Source organism: Pseudorca crassidens, chromosome 8, assembly GCF_039906515.1.
Source record: "Pseudorca crassidens isolate mPseCra1 chromosome 8, mPseCra1.hap1, whole genome shotgun sequence".
NCBI lineage: Eukaryota > Metazoa > Chordata > Mammalia > Artiodactyla > Delphinidae > Pseudorca > Pseudorca crassidens.
Genome location: NC_090303.1, coordinates 106688598 through 106716126, shown reverse-complemented (window position 1 = coordinate 106716126; position 27529 = coordinate 106688598). Strand labels below are relative to the sequence as shown.

Genomic DNA, 27529 nt, shown 5'->3' with positions numbered 1-27529 from the left:
ACAAAGGAAACTAAAAGTTCTCTTTGGTATATGAAGATGAAAGGAATTCTAAGAGGTGTAGACTTAAAGTCGAAAAGCTCTGATGAAAGGATCCAGGCTTTTTCCCTCATGAAATAGAAGATGAACAGATCAGACGGTCCTTTTGTGCTCTAACCACTGTAATGCCTGTCCTGCCGTCTGTGGGAATGCACTCACCCAAGTTCTCGCGTTCGGTGTCGTTGCAGGCCATCGAAAATGGCTGCATCCAGGACTTCTTGTACCATGGGGTCCACCTTCCTCGGAAGTCTCCAGTGCACACCAGAGTGCGCGAGGTGAGCCACACTCTCACAGCACTTTTGAAAATCATGTCTCATCTTTTTTGTTTTCAGATAATTGTTTTTGTGAAATTTTGTTAAGCTTTCACAGGCATCCGTTAAAAGGATTTCTCAGAATCTTGATACTTGGAACCTGGGACTTTTACCCTGCCACCAAAGTTTTGATTAGGAAAACAAAGGTCTACTGTTAAGACATCAGAACTTTATTCAAACAACTTTAATTGAATTATTCGACATAAAAATGCATAGAATCGTCACTTCCTTACTGCCGCTACCACTGTTTCCAAGAAAGGCTATTCAAGATTATCTTTTGTTATTTACTCTCATACATTACATTTCCACTTTGTATTCTGCAAACCAAATTGAGTAAATGCTGTGATAGTTTCTCTTGATACAATTTTATTTTTAAAAGGTAGTCTCAGAATTTGGATATGGATTTTATCCTCATGTTGTGCGTGATCTGACTAAACAAGGCTCTGCTGTCAGTGTGGTTATTACACTGATAGGAGTTGGCTAATCACAGTGACCCTGGACTGACTAAACAGGGCTCTGCTGTCAGTGTGGTTTTTACACTGACAGGAGTTGGCTGATCACAGTGACCCTGGGGAAGGAATTGGAAGGTCTGGTCTGTGGTGCTGGTCAGTGCCCTAATCCAGGGGCGACGCCTTCTTTGCTTTCTGTTAGTCTTGGCAACTGTGTGTCAAGCTAAGGGAAGAAAGGCTACCTCTTCATTTTTTTGTATAGTGAAACTATTATTTGTAGGACGTAAATTTACTAATTATATTAAGTTTGAATGGACAAAAAACATTTCTTTTATGTTTTTGATGATTTACTTTGCATTATCCAAAGATAAAGAACCAGGGATAAATATATCCACGTGCCCCTTCCAAGCCCCCAGCACACACACAGCCCCAGGTGCTTCATAAGCTGTAGGACAGTTGGGGTCACTTACTTCATGTGTATGATTTGGCGTTTCAGATTCTATTTAATCGTAAAGAATAACGTCATGTTAAACTGTACAGATGTGTGATGTAGTTGCTTCACTCTTGGACCAAATAACTAAAGACTTTTTCATACCTGATTTTCTGCTGTGATAGTGTGAGTGATTAAGGTATTATAAGTATAGGTATCATCATTTGTTAAATTTATGGAAAAATGCACAGAAGGAATTGAAAGGCAGAATATTAGATTTCACTTTTCAAATGAAATGTATTCCTGGACTCCAAGTAATTGTTCCTACTGCTTATAACACATTATAGCTTCTTTCTCAAATCCTTTTTTTGATAAATACCAAATTTACCTGATAAGTCATTTTATTGCTATATTGAAAGAAGCTTCAGGAAATACCTTAGGAGTCATTTGAAAGTAAGAAATCGTCATATCGTTGATGAAAATCTTCTAAAATTAGGTAGTAGTAATGGTTGCACAACTCTGAATATACTAAACCCCACTGAACTATATACACTTTAAAAGAGTGACTTTTATGGTATGTGAATTGTATCTCAGTACAGCTGTTTAAAAGCTTTCTATGAAGTGAGTATACCATTGATAACAAATTAATATTGTACACAGAAAAACAAATGATAGACTAAAATCTCCTAAATGAAAAATTAACAATTAGAAAAAGATAATCCCCAGATTGTAGTTTTTAGGGCAAAATTGATTCAAGTTTGCTTAAAGTATAGTCTGTAGTTTTATAGCCTAATTTAAAATTTTTTTCCATTTTTCATTAATATAATTTTAGCTCCAAGAGTTGTGAATTAAGGAAAAAGGCAACATTGATTGTTGTTGGGGGCAGGAGTCTGTGAAGAGTTGCTGGAAGATTCTGGCTGGTTAAAAGGGAGTAGAAGAGAACAAAGGGATGGAGCTAAAAGAGCAGTGTGTTTTCTGATTATCCATGAGTTTGGGGATGAACTTGACATCTAAGTTAAGTTTCTCCTGGAAAGGATCACTAGGCAGTGACACCTGTTTGAGATAAAGTCACCCCTCGGGATCTGCGGGGGATTGAGTACCAAATGCACAGATGCTCCAGAGCCTTATACATCCCCGTACACTTTACATCATCTCTAGATTACTTACAGTAACCAATACAGTGTAAACAGTTGTAAATACTATGTAACTATTATGTAAATAGTTGCTAGTACGCAGCAAATTCAAGTTTTGCTTTGAAACTTTCTGGAATTTTTTTTTTTCCAAATATTTTCTATCCAGGCTTAGTTGAATCCACAGATGCAGAATCTGTGGATATGAAGGGCTGACTGTATATCCTGTTTTTGAATGCCCAATACAGGTTCTTAAAACAAAAGACGGTTGTAGCCAGTGCATTGTAGAATCAGAATGGGTTGTAGAAAGCACTTAGGCTGACTCCTTTTTCATTTGACCCTGAAGGTCAGAGGTGTAAGTGACTTTTTATGAGGTTTTGTGGCTACTGGTAGAAGAGTAGAAGCTGGAACCCAAACCTTTGTACAGCCCAAGGCCATGGGTCTTTCTCTCCACCATAGATGCCTTTTGCATGATTTCCATGTTCCGTGCTGTCAGCATGTCTTTCCACCGTGGTTCCTGTTAGAAAGATTTGTCAAGACTTATGAATAAGGTGCAGCCTATGCTCCCTGTTGTTTCCTCAAAGTAGGATCTTAGATGCTTTTTTGAAAACACCAATGTTACCATTCTGTTCTTCTGTTCTTGGCTCTTAGGTGCTGAGTTATCTTCATCGTCAAAAGGAAGTTCGGCAGGGAGTGGAAGAGATGCTTTACAGATTATATAAGCCCATCCTTTGGAGAGGATTAAAGGTACACGTCTTAAATAGTCTCTCTCTGTTTAGAATGCTAATTATGCTTTTGAGTTTCACGTACTCTAATTCAGAATTGCAGTAAGGCACTAAAAGTAAGACTCGAGGCTGGGAATGCTGTGAGATTTCGGGTGAATATTTTATTCTTTTATTAAAAGCATTTCTTAAACTGGGAATCTGAATTGGTTTAGTGCAGACTGCACAGCTGGAAGGAGGGTAGACATGCTAATAAGTAAACCGGCAGAGCTGGGCTGTACCGTCCTGGTCCTCAGGACCTCCTGCTGGTGACTGGGGGACAAGATGACAGCACTCTGAGGAGTGGTCAGACGAGCACACGGGTAATTTTCAACACAGGTGACTCTGGTGTTGGGAGCGGGACATGATGGTCACTGTTTCTTAATGACACAAGATGGGCTTTGAAGCAAGGAAACATCTTTTAATATCTGTCGACATGGAGCTGGGAGTTCAGCTTCACTTAAGGAAGGTCTCACAAGTTTGGTTAGTTTAAATGTTACAGTTGTCTTTAATTTGTAGATAAGTCTATATTGAGACACTAGAAGCATTACTTTAGGAATTCTACACTGAAGCCTTTGAATGTCAGCTCGCTCTTTGGATTCTGAAACTCTTCTTTCAACTATTCCAGGCCAGAAACTCGGAAGTCCGGTCCAATGCTGCACTGCTGTTTGTTGAAGCATTTCCTATTAGGGATCCAAACTTTAATGCCATTGAGATGGATAGCGAAATTCAGAAACAATTTGAAGAACTCTATGTATGTATTTCATGTGGTCGAGCTCTTTAAGCCTTCAGCTCTATCTGGGCCTCGTGTGGGTCCTGGCCATCCCCCCGTAACTGCCCTGTGCTGACCCCACATGGCAGACTTTCCAGATCTTGACATTCTTCAAGGAAATCCATTCTCTCCCTGGTACCTCTGTGACAGTGTGGACTCGTAATCTGTTTCCTCTTCCTCTCAGTCTCCTTTAGGACATCTAGTCGTTTATTGTGGGTAGTTTTAAGCGTCTTACGTTTGTCCCCGTCACCCTAGCAGAGAGACATTGTAACAGTGGTTAGGACAGACGCTGTGTTTGATTCCATCCCTCGTTTGATAGCTGTGAAGCTTGGGGCAAGTTTGGGCACTGACTTTTCTGTCTTCATCTGTGAAGCGGGCACGGTGATAGTGCCTGCTGTAAAGTTGTGTGGCAGCGTTGTGAACAAACACACACTGGTTATGTTTTAAGGCAAGTAACGCCTGTTGCAATGGATGTTTTTCAGATGACTGACTTTTCGAATGAGACGTTAGGACATCAGGATGCGACATTTATTTCCAAGGGGTATCTCGAATCTTTTCACCTGGTGGGAGAGTGTGAGCCTCTGCTTCTTTCTCTACAGCCCTTTACATTTGCAGGGTCTCCTGACACAAGCTAAGAAATATTACTTATTGTCCTAGTTAGTAGAATAACATTTTAGGAGGTGATAGCAAAAATGCCATGATGATGGTTACCCGTAGCAGCCCTAAAAACTTCCTCTGGTTTGTTTGTTTTCTGATCTCCTATGAAAAATCTCACACATGCAGAAAGTTGAAATAATAGTATAATGAGTATGTGTCTACTTACCTCTTCACATGCATTCACATATGTGCATTCACATATACATGCATAAACACCCAGCCACACACACAGACACACGCACCCCTAAAATGGACAGTCATTAGTATTTTGCCATGTGTGCCTCACCTACATGTATGTTTATTTACAAGTCCCTTTGAGGATCATGGTTAATTTTGTGGAAAGATGTTGTTGGGCAAACCAAAACTAGATTTTGGTAGCTTTTAGCCATAAAACTATGAAAAAAACTTTTGCTCTTTTTAATGCAGGTGTCCAATCTATGAACCACCTCTGTTTTTGCCTGAGTGTTTAAGTCTCTGCATTTGAATGCAAAGATGGAGTGTGTGGCAGTGGCCCAGCTCCCACCCCTCCTACATTGGACCCGTTGTGTTACTTGCCTACAGTGATTGCTTGGCCCCAGCCGCTGACCTGACTGTATACGAGGACGACGTTGCAGGACTGGGGCCACCTGTCAGCCCGCAGATGGCAGTTTGCACAGTGATTAGCGTGGGGTCAGGCATTTTGTTCCGAATGCCGGTTCCCACCTAAGAAGTCTGATCTCTTTCAAATTACTTCCTCTCTCTCTAGTCCTGGTTCTTCTTTAAATCTGGGAATAATATTTTATAGGATTGTGATGAGGTTTCAGTGAAAGTTTGTGTATAAAGCATTTAGCTCAATCCCTAGCCCTAAGATGACAGTGGTTATAGCTGTACAAAAGGACATTAAAATATGTAAAGGGTTGTAACTGTCACACACAGTCCTCTGTAACTCAGAGCAGTCTATATTCGGATTAATCACGGTGAGTTTTGTATTTGTTTTATTACCTATTTAAAAAATAAAAATTATTGCATGCTATTTTGTTCGAATTTAAGGAAAGAAAAGCACTAAAAGATTGTCAAAGTCACTTAAGTGTTTTTTTTTCAGAACAAGAAATATTAAATTCTAAATAATTCCTTTAAATTAAAAAAATGATAGGTTGTAGAAACCATGTTATACATGTACATGTATAATATAACATGTACATATTATACATGTACATGTTATAGTTAGTTTTTAAAGTTGCATATGTCTTAGTGGAGATAGGGTTATGTTTTTCAGGTAGCAAAACTTAGTCAACAATCTAAGAAAAATGAGATGTCACTGTCAAAACAGATTTAAAACAGCAATAACAGGTTTTCCACTCTAAGTCTTGTTTGGGATGAAAACTGATAGGGAAAGGCTCATGTGTAAGCAGCAGGTCCTCTGGAAGCCTGGAATCACCTTCGGAAGTGCAGTGAACGTGCTGAGGGGGTGATGGTAGCCAGCGAGTGTGAGAGCCGAGAGAGTCTCGGTGGGTCCTACCTTGCCGCAGGGCGTCCTTGGGGAGGCAGGTGCCTCTAACTGTTTGAGCCCTAAAATGTTCTTTATTTTTCTGTGACAGTTTACAGTTTGTCCAGGTCGAGAATTTTGTATTCAAAATCATTTTATTCCAGGACTGCCAAAATATTTTGTATTGTTTTCTAGTGTCGAGGGTATCTGAAACTTTAAGGATGTTTTCCTTTATCTTTTGATTTTTTTCTGCTGCTGTAGCATGAAATTCAGTCCATTGGTTTGAATCTTAGACAAAGGGAACCTTCTTAATCTTTTTCTTTTCTACTTTCCAGTGTCTGTTTGTTTCTAACTTCTTTTATGAAGCAGGGCAATGTAGTTAAGTTAATAACAGTAGTAGTTAAGAGCAGGAGTTGTTTCTGTAGAGGACCAGACAGAAGTGATTTTAGGTCTGTGGGCCACGTGGTCATAGCTGTCCCATCTGCCGCTGTGGCACAAAGGCGGCCACACGTGTACAGGGAGGAGCAGGGGTGGCTTGTTCCAATGAAACCGATCCACAGACACCAGTGTGAATTCCATGTAATAGTCTCGTGTCACAGAATATTATTCCTTTTACCAACCATTCAGAAGTGAAAAACCATTCTCACGCCCTGTGGACCACACAGGGATAGGCATGGGCTAGTCTGGCCTGTGGGTTGGCGGTGAGTTCATGACGCTGCTGGATCAGGGCCTGAGTAGGTGGCAGCAAGTCTTGTGGGGTGGACGGGGTGGGGGGAGTCCAGGAAGTGAGGGCAGCGTTGACCCTGTGTCCTGCACGCTTTCTGCTCTGCTGTTTCTCCAGCTGGAGTGGAGGGAGGCCTTGTTGGAGGTGGCAGATCGAGGCCTCCATGCATGCCTGTGGTTTGGGAGGTGCAGTGGTTCTCCTCATAGAAACCGCTTTACAAGTCAAGTGCCCTCGTCTTGGTGACAGTGTGATTGATTGGAGACACAGATGTGGGCCCTGACTCCTGTGGGACTGTGTGTTGCAAGGTGATTATCCAGAATTATTTTTGAGGAATAATGTTGGAAGTAATTCATAGAAAACAAAAGCCTTAAAACCTGTGAATTCCTAATGTTCTCTTCTGTTTTTTATTTTATTTAGTTTATCTTTTTTCCTCACTATTTTCTCAAGTGACCTGTCGTCTTCACTTTTCCATCCCTATTTTGAATAAAGGATTGGGTTGAAGAGGCAGCTGGCCTGGGTTTTCTCTGGTTGTGCAGAGCTGAGTATTAGTAGCTTCTTCCTTGTCTGCTGAGTTGGCCGTGGTTTTTCATCCATGCACAGGGCTTGTCAGCAGACGGGGTTCCCCTTGGGCTCTGCGTGAGGAACAGGCCAGCTGGTGCGCACCGTCCCTGGGTGGGGAAGGAGGGGTCTTTCCTGCTGCGTGGTGTCCTCTCCTTTCTTCTTTCTCGTGGAGGTTGTGGAGTTATTGTTGGCTCTCCTGTGCACCTGGCCCCCAGCGTCTGTTTCGAGACCTTCCCGGCAGGTCGCTTACGCCCGAGCTGCCCTGTGTCCACCGAGTCCTGACCCTGGGCTGGGGCTGGTCTGAGCTCTGTGTGGGCTCAGCAGGGTCCGCCTGCAGCCCTCTGTCCTGCGGTATGTGGAGCGGTCCCTTGCTTGCTCTTTCCCACAGGACCCCTTGGTGTTTGCAACACCGCCAGGGAGGAGAGGAAGGAAGTACTTACTCATCCCCAGCTCGGCCTTCTTTTGGTCTAGTCATGGAGTAAGGGTTATTTTTGTTTTTAAACTTTGAATTAGAAAGTTTCACATGTAGCAGTAGAGGGCCTCGTACAGTGAACCCCATGTGCCCCCAGACAGTCCCGGTGATACTGACCTGGGCCCACTTGGTTTCCTCTTCCCTGTTTTGAAGCAGATCTGAGCAAGCATTTCAACTCTAATTACTTCAGTAGGTATCCCTAAAAGACAGGGACCCTTTTTTACTTTCATTTTTATTTATTTATTTATTTTTGCGGTATGCGGGCCTCTCACTGTTGTGGCCTCTCCTGCTGCGGAGCACAGGCTCCAGACGCGCAGGCCCAGCGGCCACGGCTCACGGGCCCAGCCGCTCCACAGCACGTGGGATCTTCCCGGACCGGGGCACGAACCCGTGTCCCCTGCATCGGCAGGCGGACTCTCAACCACTGCGCCACCAGGGAAGCCCCAGGGACCCTTTTTTAAAGCATAATCCTACCACTGGCACAACTAAAGTAAGATGAATCGTGATTCTTTGATGTCATCAAATATCCAGTCATTGTTTTTCAGTGACATTTCAGTGATGTTTTTTCCAGTTTTGTTTGAGTCTGTGTCCGGATGAGACCTGTGTTGTGGTCGGCCGGTGTGTGTTCATCTCTTGGACGATCAGTTCCCACTTAGCAGTCACTCCCTCTCCCTCTCTCTTTTGTTCTTTCTATTTTGCTTGCTTTTGTTGTTGTTGAGGAAGCCCAATTATTCTCATTTCCCACAGAACCTAGCCTGCTTGTCACTGATATGTGCCTCTGCCCTTTGTATTTCCTGTAAGTTGGTTAAACAGAGAGTTGACTGGGGTCACGTTTGTTGTGTTAGATGCTCCACGGCTGTTGTGTCCGTCCATCAGGGGTGCATAACGTCGTCGCCACTTAATGTTGTTAGCAACCCCGGACGCCCACTGCCTGGATCGGTTCTTTACAAGCAGGGTCCCTTTATTCTGGGCTTAGTGCATTACAGCATTTTGGAAATTCATGAGAGTGGTTTAATAGGTTGTGTCTCACAGGACTGACCGAAGTCCCTGAGTGTCCCTCTGCATGGCAGGGCCTGTGTCGGGGGCCCTGCTGTCAGCAGAGTCCAGCAGACAGAGTTGGCAAGTAAGGCACAACCTGCGTCTGGATGTCCTTAAACACTCGGCTGCAGAAACGACAAGAAACTGAAGATCCCCGAGTCTGTGTGTGACTCTATGACTTGAAACGTCTGTTAGGTTGTGACTGCCCACTGTACCCGTGTGTAAAGCCAATATTGATAAAAAACGAACTAATATAAGATAATTAAGGCTCTTTCCCTCCTGTACTTATAGAGCCTTTTAGAAGATCCTTATCCGATGGTCCGTTCCACAGGGATCCTTGGTGTTTGTAAAATAACTTCCAAATACTGGGAGATGTTGCCTCCGACCATTCTTATTGACCTTCTCAAGAAAGTAACTGAGGAGCTGGCGTTTGACACGAGCTCTGCTGACGTGCGCTGTTCTGTCTTTAAGGTAAGGTTTTAAATTATATAAGCAATGCCTGTTTATTGTAGAATAGTTCTCAAATACAGAGAAAGAATAATTTAGAAATCACCCGTAGCCCTACTCCATAAATATAGCATTATTGACATTTTCGTTGTATATCCAAAGTAACCTTTTAAAAAAGCAAAAGAAAAGTGGTTTCTAAAAAAATAGTCTACTTGAAATAATACTAGTTTTTAGTGTATGTGTTGGGGGGAGGGCGTAGCGTTTTAGAGTAGTAGCTGCGTGTATTTAAAATTGTTTAACGTTTTTATACATTAGAATGGGCTTTGTGTGTGTACTGTGTGTCACTCTATGCACTTTAAGTAAGAGCCTACAGAATATTCTTTGTCCATCACCCAGCTTCAGCAGTTCTCAGGGTGCACCTGCTCTTGTTTCACTGTAGCTGCATCCATTGTCCCACACACACCATTACTTTGAAGCAAATCCAGGACATTTATCAGCTCATCTGTAAACATTTCAGTGATCTTTAAAATATAAAGTCTCATAAAAATGTATATCCTAAGAGATGGAAAGAGAAGGTGGTGGAGTGCGTCAGCTCTTCAGACGTGCGTGTCTGGTCTGAGCTTGCGCCGGTCTCTCGGACGCCTGTGTGAGGTGTGGGCACAGCCGTGCGGGCCCTGTGCCCCCTCGTTTTCATGCAGCATCGAGTCAGGAAATACAGGGAATCTGGGATGTTAAGAGAACCTAAAAGGACTCATAGACTCCAGCTTTGGGGCCTCTCCCTCAGGGTCCTCTGGTTTCTTTCAACTGTAATAAAACCCTTTAAAGTGTAGTTCAGAGAAAGCACCGAAAAATTATTTTGTAACCACTTCAGGCTTGTTTGAATGAAGCAAGGGATGAGCTGATTATCAGGCACTGAAGCCATACTAATTCATTAAAATATGCTTTTTATATGAAGAGGTGTTAGAAAAGAGTTATTTTCTGTGGGTATGTGTATTTCACTAGTAGTTTTAGTAAAGATGGAACTGAATTTTTCTTACCTGAACTTTTCGTGGTTTATGTTCTAATTTTGAACTGTTTATCTTTCTCCTTTCTTGTAGTGCCTGCCGATAATTTTGGATAATAAATTAAGCCACCCGTTATTAGAGCAACTTCTGCCAGCGTTAAAGTACTGTCTCCATGACAATTCGGAGAAAGTGAGAGTGGCTTTTGTTGATATGCTGCTGAAAGTTAAGGCTGTGAGGGCTGCTAAGGTAAGGTGAACTGAGATTTTCTTACTTAAGACACGAAATATATAAGTACATTTATTTTCAACAACAAAAAGACAAAGCAGTTTTAATTCCAAGAGTTTCAGTGACTGCATTTTAAACCAGTTGGTGTCTGGTATATTCTACTAGTTGGTTGTGTCATAAAATTTTATTTGTTTTGTCAATGTATGTTTTCTTTTTGAAAGACATTAATGCAAGCAGCCCCCACCTTCAATTATATTTTTATCCTATACATGAACGTTTTTGTTGGAATATTTAAACGCTTGGCACACAGTAAGCACTTCAAATATTACTTGAGAAAATGGTGAGTATGAGACCCCCACCCCCCACGTTTACAGGAGGAAGCAAGGAGGTATTTGTTGGTTTGTGTGCATTTTGGTGTAAACTACTGAGGGGAGAGTGTTTTCCCTTAACTCTAGTTCTGTTCAGCTTTTGGCTAAAAATGTTAGTTATAAGGGTCTGCATTATTATTTGCTAACACTGAATTTTCTTCTCTGCACAGTAGCTCTCTGAAATTTACTTTAAAGTGCTGTTGTGTCGAGGCCCAGGATTTGGGAACAAGCTGACGTGTCGGTCAGCGTAGGGTCAGCGCATGGCCCTGGGGTGCACTCGTGCCAGGAAATGCTTCCATGCGGCCACAGAGAGGAGCGCACTTAGGAGGAAGGGCCACTCAGCGAGGCGCGTGGGAGCGAGTGCAGAAGAGCTGTAGGGTCTGCCGGCTCCATAGGACGGGGAACATATGTGTGCATTTGCTCAGCTACGGCTCACACATCCCTGGCAGAAAACAGGAAATCGGCACCAGTCTCTGAGGCGAAGGGAGGGGACTGGATGTCTAGAGACAGGGTGCTGGGGAGGCCTTACCGCTGCAGAGGATACGCATTATTTTATGCTTTTCAAATTTTGAACTGTGAACTTTTTTCATGAGAAAAATAGAATATTTTACGTGACCCATGTGGTACAGATACCCCACGTCATGCCCAGTTGTAATGCCTTGGTACGTTTGTTGAAAATCAGTTTCTTGTGTGTGGTCTGTTTCTGGACTCTGCCTGTCCATCCTCAGGCCAGGGCCGTACTTCCGAGCTCACTGCAGCTTGGCAGGAAGTCTTGCAGTGTGTGTCCTCCCGCTCTGCTCTTCTTTCAGAGCTCTTGGTGGTTTGGGGCGCTTGTATTTCCATATAAAGTTTAGAATCGGCATGTCAATTTTGTTAATAAAAAGGCTGGCTGCAATTTCGGTTGGCTTTGTTATAACAGCCTGTTGAAAGTGTAGTTCTGAATCTGAAACGGGAGTTTCCGCTAGTGTTTTGTTTGAAGTGTGCATCTGTTTGCAGAGGATCACTGAGGTGATGGCTGGTGAGGCAGTGGGCAGAGCAGGTGTTCTGAGGTTTGTGGGTCTTCCCAGGAGAACAGGGAAGACCTGGACAAAATGTCTGACTGGAGAGTTTGGGGTTTGGGGGAGTAGTAAGAGCAGAAAAGGAAGAGTATTGTTTTAATGAGGTGGTTCTTTCATGTCAATCCTTGGCTTGCACAAGCAAGGCAGAGCGTGATTTAGCTGTGAGGTCTCTGGAAAGGTTTGTTATGGGCGCACCAGCTAATTCTCCTTGAAAATCAAGGTCAGAGATTGACAGGCCTGTGGAGAGGCAGCTAACAGGAAGGAGGTCGATCATCCAGCAGGTTGGCGTGACAGGTAGTGTGCCACTGCAGTGTCTGACACTGGCCGTGCTTGCGTTGTTAGTGCACGTTGGCGCAGCCTGGCCTCCTACATATTGCTTTGAAGGAGTGAGGGGTATATATACCTCCTTACTTTCCTTGGTGAACGCTGGCAGTGCTGCACTCAGGATCTAGGAGCCACATCTTATGTGCGAAGGCCCTGGGCACGATGACATGGTAGAGAATTAAAGCTGATTAGATGAAATTATGTCCTGTGGCCAAGGGGCAGTTACCAACTTCGTTAAGTAGGCTTCTGTTTATAATTGTCATTGTCAGTGCGGGGGTTTCAAGGTGTTTACTGTTGGTTTCGAGATTCTCCATTTTTAGTATTGTATACCTGAGATTTAGGCCAAATCAACAGTTACTAATATTGAAACGTCTTTATTAAAAAAAAAGTTTTTTTTTATATGCAGTTATTATTTTTTAATTAATGAATTTTATTTATTTTATTTTTGGCTGCGTTGGGTCTCTGTTGCTGCGCGCGGCTTTCTCTAGTTGCGGCGAGCGGGGACTACTCCTCATTGCGGTGCACGGGCTTCTCATTGCTGTGGCTTCTCTTGTTGCGGATCACGGGCTCTAGGCGCGCGGGCTTCAGTAGTTGCGGCTCGCGGGCTCTAAAGCGCGCAGGCTCAGTAGTTGTGGCACACAGGCTTAGTTGCTCCCCGGCATGTGGGATCTTCCCGGACCGGGGCTTGAACCCGTGTCCCCTGCATTGGCAGGTGGATTCTTAACCGCTGTGCCACCAGGGAAGCCCCTATGCAATTATTTTTAACATTAGGAATGAAACACCAGTTAGCAATTTTGTTTATGGTCTTGTCTGATGTTAATATCAACCTGTGGGTAGTATGTTTAGATAAAATAAAACCTCAGGTAATTGAAGAACCCTAAACTAATCAGAATTGTTCTTCATTTTATTTTAGAAAAAGTGAATCAAAGAAAAATAGGTTAAAATGGGGAGTTTCTGGAAAGGCAGACTTGCGGGGAATGTTCACTGCAAGAAAAACCCGTGGAACCTTGGCATTTGGTGTAAGTGCCGATCGCTAGTTTCTGTTCAAGGTCGTCTGGTCTCCATGAGGGCTCAGGAGCCAACCTTTCCAATGTGAAAACCCTCTCTTTTAGGCACTGCCCCTTGATCCAGTCTCAGTGCTGTGACCTACAGTGTTTCTTGGGTATATTGGTTTCAGCAGGTCTGAACTCTGCGAGGTATTGAGGCTTGAGAAGCCCCTGGTCTCCTGAGTGCCTCGGTTTCCCTCTTGGGATCTGTCTGTCACTGTGCCGGCCGCTCCGGGCTTGACACTCAGCTGGTGGCATGGCTGTCGGGCGGCACTTGTCTTTACTACAGTGACTATTTCAGAAACACCAAGTGTGCGCATGGAAGTGTTCCGGGAGCATGTCGGGGAACGGTCGTAGTGTCGGATGCTCAGACATTTCCTCGGGAGAGGGGGAGTATGTTTGTCTGAATGCGCAAGGTCCTTCTGACCTGGAGGGTGGACTGAGGTATCGTGGGAGTGAGGGCAGGGCCAGGCGGGCAGCTGGCGGGGGGCGGGCAGCTGGCGGGAACCGGTCCCTGGGTGGGGGGTGGGGGGGAGGAGACCGGGGAGCATACTTAAGTGCTGATGAGAAAGGTCCACTGGAAGTCCTGGAGAGAGGGGACGGTCATGAGAACCAGGTCCTTGAGGAAAGTCTGTGTCAGTGGTGCTGTCCCCTTTACACAGATGAGTGTTAACTGTTTGCACAAGTGACAGAGACAGGATTTGAACACTGTACCGTCAGAGTCTATTTTATTTCCATTATTCTGTGGTGTTTCCCCTTGTTTTGCATTTCTTGCTGAGAAGTTTGGCCCTTTTCTGTGGGCAGTGGATGACTTTGATGCTTTTACGCTGAGGGGCAGCATGACAGTCCTGCCGTGTGCAGGTGTGGGCAGTGGCTGTGAGGCGGCTCGAGGAGGCCTGTGGCCACCCGGGCAGCACTCAGTAGAGGGCGGGAGGGGTGACCGTGAGGGGTGGCTCTGTGTCCGAGGTGGGAAACGGGAGACTCACTTTAGCTTTCTGTGCCAAACCTGTTGTAGATGTTTAAATTCACTTTTCATATTAATGGGCCCAAAGTTGTGGTGTTTTAGGAAATTTTAAAATTATTAGACTGATAATCATAACTGTCATTTGAGGGTCCACTGATGGTCCTGATGGATTATAATTAATCCCAGCAGCCTTGTGCTTATCTGCCTTATGTGTCAGTGCTTTTTAAAATACGGGTTTATTTTAATTTGTCTGCGGAAGAGTCACAGATTCTGGTATAATCATTTGAGATGAATTTCCTTGAATGTAGAAATTAGTTCCTTTTTGATTATACTCTCCTTCTGCACATGTGCTTTATCCACAGTTTTGGAAAATATGCCCCATGGAGCACATTCTGGTCCGTCTGGAGTCGGACTCTCTGCCCGTCACTCGGCGCCTGGTGGGCCTTATCTTCAACTCCTTCCTGCCCGTGAACCAGCCCGAGGAGGTGTGGTGCGAGCGCTGCGTGACGCTGCTGCAGATGAACCATGCGGCTGCGCGGAGGTTCTACCAGCACGCGCACGAGCACACGGCCTGTACCAACATAGGTACCCAGCCCCGCCCCACGCCGTGAGCCTGGCGTGTTTGCTTCGTGCTCAGTGTGGTTCTTAATGAGTTCCCGTAAAGTAACACTTTAATTATTTGGGATTATAATTTCAGTGTTAGAAAATTTTGTTGAAGATACACGTAAATTAATTATTGGGTGTCTCACACATTTTAGCAAAGCTGATTCATGTGATTCGCCACTGCTTGAACGCCTGCATCCGGAGGGCTCTGAGTGCATGCGGGGAGGGCAGTGAGGAGCCGGGGAAGGAGAACGTGAGCGTGAGTCGAGCCGCCGCTGCCCGGCGCCGCCTTGGGGCCATGGGGCTGGGGCCTGGGCCACGGGGACGGGGACGGGAACAGGGCCACGCGGACGGGGTCGGGGCCACGGGGGTGGGGACCCGGACGGGTGCTTCTCCCGCGGGAGAAGGGCAGGGCAACAAGGCAGAGGTGTTATTTCCACAAGCTGTTACCTTAGCAATAAAATTACTTATTCCTTTAGTGCTGATACTTCACCTAATTATTTTGGAGGATCATAAGTAATTTTCTAGAAAGAATTTCTGTGTATCCTTTGTAGTTCACTGTGGAGTTTGAGTAGGATTTAATACAAAGGAAAAATTATTATTGCTGACACTCTTTTCCCAGTTTTCTTCACCTTAAGCTTCTGTATATATATATATATATATTTTAATTGCTTTACAATGGTGTGTTAGTTTCTGCTTTATAACAAAGTGAATCAGTTATACATATACATATGTTACCATATCACTTCCCTCTTGCATCTCCCTCCCTCCCACCCTCCCTATCCCACCCCTCCAGTCGGTCACAAAGCACCAAGCTGATCTCCCTGTGCTATGCGGCTGCTTCCCACTAGCTATCTACCTTACGTTTGGTAGTGTATATATGTCCATGCCTCTCTCTCGCTTTGTCACAGCTTACCCTTCCCGCTCCCCGTGTCCTCAAGTCCATTCTCTAGTAGGTCTGTGTCTTTATTCCTGTCTTACCCCTAGGTTCTTCATGACATTTTTTTTTCTTAAATTCCATATATATGTGTTAGCCTATGGTATTTGTCTTTCTCTTTCTGACTTACTTCACTCTGTATGACAGACTCTAGGTCTCTCCACCTCATTACAAATAGCTCAATTTCGTTTCTTTTCATGGCTGAGTAATATTCCATTGTATATATGTGCCACATCTTCTTTATTCATTCATCCGATGATGGACACTTAGTTTGTTTCCATCTCCGGGCTATTGTAAATAGAGCTGCAATGAACATTGTGGTACATGACTCTTTTTGAATTATGGTTTTCTCAGGATATATGCCCAGTAGTGGGATTGCTGGGTCATATGGTAGTTCTATTTGTAGTTTTTTAAGGAACCTCCATACTGTTCTCCAGAGTGGCTGTACCAATTCACATTCCCACCAACAGTGCAAGTGTTCCCTTTTCTCCACACCCTCTCCAGCATTTATTGTTTCTAGATTTTTTGATGATGGCCATTCTGACTGGTGTGAGATGATATCATTGTAGTTTTGATTTGCATTTCTCTAATGATTAGTGATGTTGAGCATGCTTTCATGTGTTTGTTGGCAGTCTGTATATCTTCTTTGGAGAAATGTCTGTTTAGGTCTTCTGCCCATTTTTGGATTGGGTTGTTTGTTTTTTTGTTATTGAGCTGCATGAGCTGCTTATAACTTTTGGAGATTAATCCTTTGTCAGTTGCTTCATTGGCAAATATTTTCTCCCATTCTGAGGGCTGTCTTTTGGTCTTGTTTGTGGTTTCCTTTGCTATGCAAAAGCTTTTAAGTTTCATAAGGTCCCATTTGTTTATTTTTGTTTTTATTTCCATTTCTCTAGGAGGTGGGTCAAAAAGGATCTTGCTGTGATTTATGTCATAGAGTGCTCTATATTTTCCTCTAAGAGTTTGATAGTTTCTGGCCTTACATTTAGGTCTTTACTCCATTTTGAAGCTTCTGTATATTTTAATTTGACCTGGGGTTGGCACACGTAGATTGGGTCTGGACGTTACCGTATTTTACAACTAGATGGGTGGTGGCGCTCTTAAGGATTTATTCACCGCCACTGCCCTAAGATTCTACTAGAAACGTCGTGGGGTTGAATTTTTGGGAATGAGCTTTATTTAGAATTGTCTTTGAAAAAGTAATTTATCAAGGAAGCTATATAGCTGGTATTTCTTCAGAATCCAAAGTGACCAATTATATCATTAAAAAAGGAACATTTAAGACTTAGAAACGTATTACTTATAAGCAGTATCTTAAGCTTGTAAACAAACTCTCATGCTTGTATGTACCTCTGAAGTAAAAATTTTGGGTAGTTTTGTGGTGCTATGTAGATTAGGGTACTGGCCTTTAAAAGAAAGTCACAAGATGTTGAATATACTTCAATTAAAACCAAAAAAAAAAGGAAGTCACAGAAGATAGTTTTGCCCTTTTGATGAAACGTGGTTCACGCTGGCTGCAGGGTGAGGCTCCTGCGCTGTCCGGCCGCTCCTGTCTCCATGTCCCCGCCCTGGATGCAGGCCCTCGGCCCTTGAGAGCCAGGAGCCTACAGGGCCGCCCCGCGCTGAGGCTGGGGCTGCGCCGGCGGGTGGTGTGTGGGGCTCAGTCGGCCTGCCCGGGGGCTGGGGGGAGCACTCCCCGGACCCCACCTGCCCCCCGCTTCAGCATCCCCTGCCCTGTCTGTCCGCTGGGGCAGAAGGGGGAGGAGAGAGAAGAGCCTGATGTCATCTTAACGGCCGAATCTGCCTGGCAGATCCATCATAGGCCTGTTCAGCCTGGGCTCAGGAAGCCCTCAGCCGGGAGCGTCTGGAGCTCGTTCTGCTTTCTTGGTGGGATCTGAGTTCCTCTTTTCAGAGTTTTCCCCTCAGGATATGGGTTGGGTGGGCAGGATTTTTTAGGAAAGTGATCCTGTAACTTTAGAAACCCTCACTGGGATGCCAGCTCGCGGGGCCCTGCGCCTCTGGGCCACCCCTTCACACTGATGGATGGATGGTGGAAGTGGTTTCGCCAAAAAGTGAAAACTGTTACAGTTCTCAAATACTGAAGGAACCCTCCACCCCCATATTGAACCTAGACATTATTGAGAAAGCTGCACTTCTCACATTTTAGGTCAGTTTCTGTACCGTTAGAAAACACAAGGGTGCTCTATTGTAACCGGTAGTAGAAAAAAAATACAATTTGCCGTCTGGATTTTGTCATTCTAAGAATATTTAATGGCTTAAAGCATAATTTTTTGAATTGGTTCTTTTACCTTTTCACATTGCTATCTACTAAAAATCTCTGCTTTCTGTTTAATGAAATCTTACTTAGGAACTTAGCATATTTTTGTAAAGGAGAAATGGTGGCTTTCTCAGGGGACTTTAATGATAAGAGTGCTCTGCTAATCACTAGAATGTAAAAAGTAAAATTAAATACAGATTGAAGTTTTGTCAATTTGTTATCTATATCATTCTCATAGTAGTATCTAAGCCTTTAGTAGTTTCATTGCTTTTTAAATTTTGCCATAAGTCATTCCGGGTATTTAGTGCCTATTGAAAAATCTAACTTTATATAGCAACTACTTTTGTTTTTTCTGTGTGCCCTCATTAATTAAGTTAATTTGTTCGCCGTATCTTTTCCCATTACATCTGAGTAGCACAAAAATACCAGCACCTGAAATGAATCCTGCTTTGCATCTCAAGGTAGCCCCTTCCAGGAAATGGCCTGTGTGGCAAGTTGTCAGTTTGTCACAGTCACCGGACAGGGCTGGCATCTGAAGTGGAGCACGCGCAGGCGAGCGTGTGGTGCTGGGGAGGCGGCCCCACCCCTCTGCGCAGACAAGGAAGGATTCGCTAGAAGACACGCAGACACCTGGTGCTGTCACTCCCTGCCAGCCCACAAACCAGAGCAGCCCACGGTCGAGGGGGAGTCGATCCCATCAGACATCACACCACAGTCTTAGGGGTTCTATCTGCCTCTCCTTCCATCTCTGCCTTAGGTCTGGAATTCTGAGATGTGCTGTTAGACACAGTGCTGTTCTCTTCAGAGTGATTATGATTTGATTCTTTCACAGTACAATTTTTTGTATCTTAGGCCCTGGACCAAACGCTGTCAATAAGTGATACTGCGTCCATGGCGGGTTTGTTAGAGATCGTTGTGATTCTTTGGAGAAGCATTCACAGGAGTATGGAGAATAACAAAGAGGCCAGAGTGTACACCGTTAGCAAGTTCGCCTCTATGCTGCCAGAGTACATGAAAGCGTTTAAGGTAAGACGGGCCACCCTGCTAAGGCAGGCGCGCCAGGTCACATTTGTGCAGGACCAGCCTCTGGACCTGCTCCTCCTCTGCAGAGGCGGGGGCTGAGCCACCGTCCACCCCGCAGGACGCTCGGCCTCTCGCCCTTCACGGGGTGAGGCCACGTGTCCTCCAGCCTCCATCCCTTCACCCGGAGACTTGTCTGGGGAGCACTGGTTTTCTATCTCTAATGGCCTGACACTATTTTAGAATCTGGTTTGATTTGCTGGGAATTGAGAAAGGGGAGTTTGTGAACATCAAGATGTAGTAGCACCTTGGTTTTGTGGGCAATTTTAGGCATTTGACAGCATCCGGCAAGCACATGTTTCTGAAGTATCCGAGTTGTGTCTGTGTTATTGAGACAGACAGAACTGTGTGCATAACTTCTGTTTGGAGGAAGGAAACCTCCTCATTCCTTGACTTTCTATTTCTGAGTAAAGGCCATATTTCAAAACCGATGGAAATAAAACTGCTATGTAGAAATGTAAATTTATTCCTAATTGTGAAGAAAGCGTGGCTTAAATATAGAAAGGTCATAGGTCTTAGGAATCACCCTTCCCTTGGTAAAGTTTACTTTTGGTGCTTCTACAACTGCTTATGTGACCTTGGACCTCTTAGCTTTTCTGAGCCGTATTTCTGTGACTGTTATGTCTCCGAGCTCCATCCTGCCTCTGAAATGCAAACGTGACCTGTCTGTGAAGGTAAATAGTCAAGGCTGCCCAAGTCACTAGGACATTTAAAAGCTCAGATAATCACATGGGGTTGAGAATTAGAAGATAAACATAGAGGCCATAGGATACCAGACGAGATGACAGGTGAACAGTGTGGCCTGGGTGTGTCCAGGAAAAGGGAGGTGGTGAATTAAGTCTTTAATCCCGAATTATTCTGGCCAGAGAGCTTCTCTGCCCTCAGTACCTCCCAGAACCTTGTGGTTGGCCCATAAGTAGGTAAGGCATCTGTAAGCCACACATGGAGTGGAATCAGGAGTAGCTGCCAGCCGACTGTTGTAACATCAAGAAAACATTTTCTTTATTGGGAGTTGGGGGTGAGGGTGGGTTCACTCTGACTGAATGCAGGTTAATTACAGGCCAGATGGTGACATTGCACCTGTTTCTGTTTCATGTATATGTCCAAGAAAATTGTTGTTTCTTTTCCTTTTAGGGCCCATCTTCCTTCATCCTCTCATCCAACCAAGGGTGTTTCTTATTAAGTGATCTTGATGGAGTCTGGTCTGTCTGCTCTGTTACTGTGATAATACTAGTGGTGGTGATGTAGCTGCAGTGGGGCCCGAGGTGGCATCCTCACTTGGTTCCTGCCAAAGTCCCGCCCTCAGAGACCAGCCCTTCTCCGTGTGTTGTACCAGCTGGTTGGGGTGTGGCATCTCATGGGACTTGGGTTTGGCCAGGTAGCTCCATTGCACTGCACTGTCTTCCTAAGGTGTTCTGTTCTGATTATTTTACTTAGGAACTTTTCTGACTAGTTTCATTCCCTTGAGTTTTATACTCAGGACACACTGAGTATATAGAGTTGGGTTTTTTTTCCTTTCATCGGTATTGTTTTTCAAATACCAGTCAGTGCCTTGACAGCAAGGACTTTTGTCTCTTCTGGTTACTGCTGTATTCCAAGGATCTCCTGGTACACAGTAGGTGCTTAATAAATATTTGCTCAAATAATTCATCACAGAAAGTAGTAAAGTGTCCTATAAAAGTTTGAGAAGACTTATCAAACCTAATGCTTCCCAAGGGGTTAAGTCCTCCTGTTGTGTGTTGAGAGCATCACTCTAATTCCTACCAAGCAGCTTTGAAAATGGGTTCCTGGGAGTCATGGGGCCCTCGGGATCCCATTGTTTACGTTCCCTGTTGCTGTGTGTCTTTTCATGCTTTCAGGATGATCGCTGCAAGACCCCTCTGTCTGTGCTGGCCTCCCTGATGCCGGCCTCGGCTGTGCCCACCTTCAGGTGCCCGCCCTCTCCGTGCACTCCTGGTCTCACTTGGCGACTCCTGCGTGACCTTCAAGCCCCCAGTGCTGTGCTCCCTGCCCCTGGCCTCCTCCCCTGAGGCAGGGAGAGCAGGGGATGTGGCTTCCAGGGCTCCGGGACTGCTGAGGGACACAGGAAGCCACCACGGGAAACTGAGAGTCTGGCGTTGTTCAAGTGCCAGATGGTGAGACGTGAGCCATCCCGCCGTCCACCACGGAGCCTTGGCCACACGTGACTCTGAGTGCTTAGAATGTGGAGTCTGGGTTGGGGCAAGCTGTGTGTGCATCCTGGTGTGATGCAGACTCGGGGACCTGGTGTGAAAGAGGGATGTAACATGTTTCATCAGTAGTTTTCTACAGTGACCATGTCTTAAAGGATGTTGGGGGTAGGCTGGGCTAAATAAGACACATTATTGAAATTAATCTTGCCTTTTTAGACGTGGCTTCTAGGACCTTTATAATGACACACGTGGCCTGCTTTTGTGGCTCACATTGTGTTTTTTATTGGGCAGCATTGCGCTAGGGTGTTGGTTATTAACTCAGTAAAAATTACTTATTTTTATTCATATTTATAAAAAAAAAGAATGTTTTGATGCTAAACAAGAAGTATTGTCCCCAGATTACGGATCTTTACTCTAGAGTCTGACAGAGGCAACACGGAAACAAAAGGCCAGGGTTTGTAAGCGCCTGGTGTGTCCTCGGCGCCTCACATCTAGGGGCCCCTGAAGCTGCTTTCAGAGTCAGCATTTTGTACTGGACCTTGTCCTGCGCAGTAATTGTGGGAAAACAGTGTATTTTTCCTGCGGTGGAGAACGTCTGAGAGTTCCCATCATAGGAAGGGCTTATGTACCCTCAGTTTTTAGCTTCTTCATTTTCCCCGCCTTTTAGAAAAGTGAGAAATTGCTATTGAGATATTAGATATGATTTTATATATGTGGCATTTTCAGCTGTGGTGTGATTTCCACACTAAGAAACCAAGAGGAAGGAACAGCCGACAAGAGCTACTGTATTCTGTTAGACTGTCTCTGCTCCTGGGGGCAAGTGGGACACATCCTGGAGCTTGTTTGTGACTCGCTGCCGGAAGAGCAGCCTCAGAGCAAGGTACACTTGTGTCATTTTTAAAGTTTGCTGAAGGAGGGTAGCTGTATGCTAGAACTCACGTGCTTTCCTGCTATGTGCCTCACTCACTCTGCGCTTTCAGGGTAACTCGGCGTCTAAGCGGAAGGTGCGGGTCCAGGACCCGCGCCCAGTCAAACCCGGGCTGGCGCTGGTCTACGTTGAGTACTTGCTGACCCACCCGAAGAATCGCGAGTGCCTGCTTTCCGCGCCCCAGAAGAAACTGAACCGTCTTTTGAAAGCCCTTGAAACATCCAAGGTAACTTTGTAGAACAGATGCAGATGCCGTGGAAGTTGAGCGATAGGGTAAGGTCTAAGTTTTCCACGTTTATAGTGTAAAATTTTCACCTGGGGGCGGGATGGGACTGGGTGAACACTTCCAGGCCCTGGTCTTTCTAGCAAGTCGTGTTCAGAGCCCAGTGTCCTGTTGAGGCCAACTCTGAGGATGAGCCGGTCTGTCGGAACAGGCCCGACAGCAGGAAGACGGCCCGCCACCCCAGGTCCCCTTGCTCTGGCCCTGCTCATCGACGAGGGAATTCCAGCCCCCTGAGTCCTGGGCAGGCTTTTCTAGGGCCCTTTGGAGAGCGAGTCCCGTGAATTTCCCATCTCCTCTCCCCGTCCTGGCTCTTCGGCCGTCTCCTCCAGGCCAGCCCTCGGAAGCAGCCTGTTACTGACACTGCTGCCAGAGGCTCCCGCCTATCAGCACGAGACATCGGATGTCGGCGGGTTGGAGGTGGGCAGCGGGGGCTGCAGGGGGCAAGGGCTGGACGAGCTTGATCCTGAGGGCTCCTTGAGCAGCACCTATGAAAAGGTGTCTTCTTGTCCCTTTACGGGAGGCTTGGAGGAGGGAGGACACTCGCCCTGCTGCTCTGGCAGCCCTCTCCAGGCGCAGCTGTGTCCTCACTTCATGCGCTGCCTGCTGAGCCGGAACCTAGCCTGCAGATGTCCTGTTTCACAGGTGGATCTGGAATCGATTTTGCAGTCGCCAGGTGGGAGCCCTCACCACCTGAGTGAAGGCACTGCCCTGCGAGCCTTCAGCCTCCACTGTCGGTTGAGTATCCATCTTCAGCATGAGGTGCGTCCACCAGCTTGGGTCAGGACATGGGGCGAATTGGCCCAGCGGCTCTGTGACTAACCTGTCTTCTGTTGTTGTTGGACAGTCCTGCTCAGAAGGCAAAGTTTACCTGTCCACTTTGGAAGACACTGGGTTTTGGTTAGAAAGCAAAGTTTTATCTTTTATCCAAGATCAAGAAGAAGAATATCTGAAGCTTCACAGGGTCGTTTATCAACAGATTATCCAGGTTAGAAGTCTTTAGACACAGAGACCCTTCTCCAAATTGTGATGTGCTTCCAGGTTTTATTTTCTAATTTAAAGCTGTAACTTTAGTCAGTACTGCTGCTCTTCTTAAACACTTACAGTGGCATCTGAATATCTAGAGTTTATCTTTTTTTTTTGTATGTTTATTTATTTATTTCTTAGTAGTCATCCATTTTATACACATAGTGTATACATGCCAATCCCAATCTCCCAATTCATCCCACCACCACCACCCCGCCGCTTTCCCCCCTTGGTGTCCATATACGTTTGTTCTCTGCATCTGTGTCTCAATTTCTGCCCTGCAAACCAGTTCATCTGTACCATTTTTCTAGGTTCCACATGTACGCGTTAATATACGATATTTGTTTTTCTCTTTCTGACTTGCTTCGCTCTGTATGACAGTCTCTAGATCCATCCACATCTCTACAAATGACCCAATTTTGTTCCTTTTTATGGCTGAGTAATATTCCATTGTATATATGGACCACATCTTCTTTATCCATTCATCTGTCGATGGGCATTTAGGTTGCTTCCATGACCTGGCTATTGTAAACAGTGCTGCAGTGAACACTGGGGTGCATGTGTCTTTCTGAATTACGGTTTTCTCTGGGTATATGCCCAGTAGTGGGATTGCTGGGTCATATGGTAGTTCTATTTTTAGTTTTTTTAAGGAACCTCCATACTGTTCTCCATAGTGGCTGTATCAATTTACATTCCCACCAACAGTGCAGGAGGGTTCTCTTTTCTCCACACCCTCTCCAGCATTTGTTGTTTGTAGATTTTCTGATGATGCCCATTCTAACTGGTGTGAGGTGATACCTCATTGCAGTTCTGATTTGCATTTCTCTAATAATTAGTGATGTTGAGCAGCTTTTCATGTGCCTCTTGGCCATCTGTATGTCTTCTTTGGAGAAATGTCTGTTTAGGTCTTCTGCCCATTTTTGGATTGGGTTGTTTGTTTTTTTAATATTCAGCTGCATGAGCTGTTTATATATTTTGGACATTAATCCTTTGTCCCTTGCTTCATTTGCAAATATTTTCTTCCATTCTGAGGGTTGTCTTTTCGTCTTGTTTATGGTTTCCTTTGCTGTGCAAAAGCTTTGAAGTTTCATTAGGTCCCATTTGTTTAGTTTTGTTTTTATTTCCATTACTGTAGGAGGTGGATCAAAAAATACCTTGCTGTGATTAATGTCAAAGAGTGTTCTTCCTATGTTTTCCTCTAAGAGTTTTATAGTGCCTGGTCTTACATTTAGGTCTCGAATCCATTTTGAGTTTATTTTTGTGTATGGTGTTAGGGAGTGTTCTAATTTCATTCTTTTACACGTAGCTGTCCAGTTTTCCCAGCACCACTTATTGAAGTGACTGTCTTTTCTCCATTGTATGCCTTTGCATCCTTTGTCATAGATTAGTTGACCATGGATGCGTTGGTTTATCTCTGGGCTTTCTATCCTGTTCCATTGATCTATGTTTCTGTTTTTGTGCCAGTACCATATTGTCTTGATTACTGTAGCTTCGTAGTATAGTCTGAAGTCAGGGAATCTGATTCCTCCAGCTCCTTTTTTTTCCCTCAAGACTGCTTTGGCTCTTCGAGGTCTTTTGTGTCTCCATACAAATTTTAAGATTTTTTGTTCTAGTTCTGTAAAAAATGCCATTGGTAATTTGATAGGGATTGCATTGAATCTGTAGATTGCTTTGGGTAGTATAGCCATTTTCACAATATTGATTCTTCCAATCCAAGAACATGGTATATCTCTCCATCTGTTGGTATCATCTTTAATTTCTTTCATCAGTGTCTTATAGTTTTCTGCATATAGGTCTTTTGTCTCCCTCGGTAGGTTTATTCCAAGGTATTTTATTCTTTTTTTGCAATGGTAAATGGGAGTGTTTCCTTAATTTCTCCTTCAGATTTTTCATCATTAGTGTATAGGAATGCAAGAGATTTCTGTGCATTAATTTTGTATCCTGCAAATTTACCAAATTCATTGATTAGCTCTAGTAGTTTTCTGGTAGCATCTTTAGGATTCTCTATGTATAGTATCATGTCATCTGCAAATAGTGACAGTTTTACCTCTTCTTTTCCAATTTGTATTCCTTTTATTTCTTTTTCTTCTCTGATTGCCGTGGCTAGGACTTCCAAAACTACGTTGAATAATAGTGGCAGGAGTAGACATCCTTGTCTTGTTCCTGATCTTAGAGGAAATGCTTTCAGTTTGTCACCATTGAGAATGATGTTTGCTGTGGGTTTGTTGTATATGGCTTTTATTATGTTGAGGTAGATTCCCTCTATGCCCATTTTCTGGAGAGTTTTTATCATAAGTGGGTGTTGAATTTTGTCAGAAGCTTTTTCTTATTTATTGAGATATCATATGGTTTTTATTCTTCAGTTTGTTAATATGCTGTATCACATTGATTTGCATATATTGTAGAATCCTTGCATCCCTGGGATAAATCCCACTTGATCATAGTGTATGATCCTTTTAATGTGCTGTTGGATTCTCTTTGCTAGTATTTTGTTGAGGATTTTTGCATCTATATTCATCAGTGATATTGGTCTGTAATTTTCTTTTTTTGTAGTACCTTTGTCTGGTTTTGGTGTCAGGGTGATGGTGGCCTCATAGAATGAGTTTGGGAGTGTTCCTTCCTCTGCAGTTTTTTTGGAAGAGTTTGAGAAGGATGGGTGTTAGCTCTTCTCTAAATGTTTGAAAGAATTCACCTGTGAAGCTATCTGGTCCTGGACTTCTGTTTGTTGGAAGATTTTTAATCACAGTTTCCATTTCATTACTTGTGATTGGTCTGTTCATATTTTCTGTTTCTTCCTGGTTCAGTCTTGGAAGGTGATACCTTTCTAAGAATTTGTCTATTTCTTCTAGGTTGTCCATTTTATTGGCATAGAGTTGCTTGTAGTCGTCTCTTAGGATGCTTTGTATTTCTGCGGTGTCTGTTGTAACTTCTCCTTTTTCATTTCTAATTTTATTGATTTGCGTCCTCTCCCTCTTTTTCTTGATGAGTCTGGCTAATGGTTTATCAATTTTGTTTATCTTCTCAAAAACCAGGTTTTAGTTTTATTGATCTTTGCTTTGTTTTCTTTGTTTCTGTTTCATTTATTTCTGGTCTGATCTTTATGATTTCTTTCCTTCTGCTAACTTTGGGTTTTGTTTCTTCTTTCTCTAGTTCCTGTAGGTGTAAGGTTAGGTTGTTTATTTGAGATTTCTCTTGTTTCTTGAGGTAGGATTGTATAGCTATAAACTTCCCTCTTAGAACTGCTTTTGCCGCATCCCATAGGTTTTGGATCACCGTGTTTTCATTGTCATTTGTCCTTAGGTATGTTTTGATTTCCTCTTTGATTTCTTCAGTGATCTCTTGGTTATTTAGTAACGTATTGTTTAGCCTCCATGTGTCTGTGTTTTTTACGTTTTTTTCCCTGTAATTGATTTCTAATCTCATAGCGTTGTGGGCAGAAAAGATGCTTGGTAAGATTCCAGTTTTCTTAAATTTACTGAGGCTTGATTTGTGACCCAAGATGTGATCTATCCTGGAGAATGTTCCGTGCATACTTGAGAAGAAAGTGTAATCTGCTGTTTTTGGATGGAATGTCCTATAAATATCAATTAAATCTATCTGGTCTATTGTGTTATTTAAAGCTTCTGTTTCCTTATTTTCGTTTTGGATGATCTGTCCATTGGTGTAAGTGAGGTGTTAAAGTCCCCCACTCTTTTTGTGTTACTGTCAATTTCCTTTTATAGCTGTTAGCAGTTGCCTTAGGTATTGAGGTGCTCTTATGTTGGGTGCATATATATATATAATTGTTATATCTTCTTCTTGGATTGATTCCTTGATCATTATGTAGTGTCCTTATCTATTGTAACATTCTTTATTTTAAAGTCTTATTTTATCTGATATGAGTATTGCTACTCCAGCTTTCTTTTGATTTCCATTTGCATGGAATATCTTTATCCATCCCCTCACTTTCAGTCCGTATATGTGTCCCTAGGTCTGAGGTGGGTC

General features: G+C 44.0%; 1 protein-coding gene across 3 annotated transcripts in view; it reads left to right on the top strand.

The window, feature by feature from the left end:
• The window catches only part of NCAPG2 (non-SMC condensin II complex subunit G2), a 61881-nt gene that overhangs the window by 15585 nt on the left and 18767 nt on the right, over positions 1 to 27529 (top strand). For all 3 annotated transcript variants that reach the window (XM_067747599.1, XM_067747598.1, XM_067747600.1), the window contains 13 exons: positions 225 to 311; positions 3008 to 3103; positions 3746 to 3871; positions 9098 to 9277; positions 10351 to 10503; positions 14605 to 14827; positions 15001 to 15104; positions 18913 to 19086; positions 21000 to 21070; positions 22038 to 22191; positions 22292 to 22465; positions 23165 to 23281; positions 23367 to 23507. In XM_067747599.1, the coding sequence (XP_067603700.1) occupies positions 225 to 311; positions 3008 to 3103; positions 3746 to 3871; positions 9098 to 9277; positions 10351 to 10503; positions 14605 to 14827; positions 15001 to 15104; positions 18913 to 19086; positions 21000 to 21070; positions 22038 to 22191; positions 22292 to 22465; positions 23165 to 23281; positions 23367 to 23507 (1800 nt within the window). The remainder of the gene's footprint in view (positions 1 to 224; positions 312 to 3007; positions 3104 to 3745; positions 3872 to 9097; positions 9278 to 10350; positions 10504 to 14604; positions 14828 to 15000; positions 15105 to 18912; positions 19087 to 20999; positions 21071 to 22037; positions 22192 to 22291; positions 22466 to 23164; positions 23282 to 23366; positions 23508 to 27529) is intronic.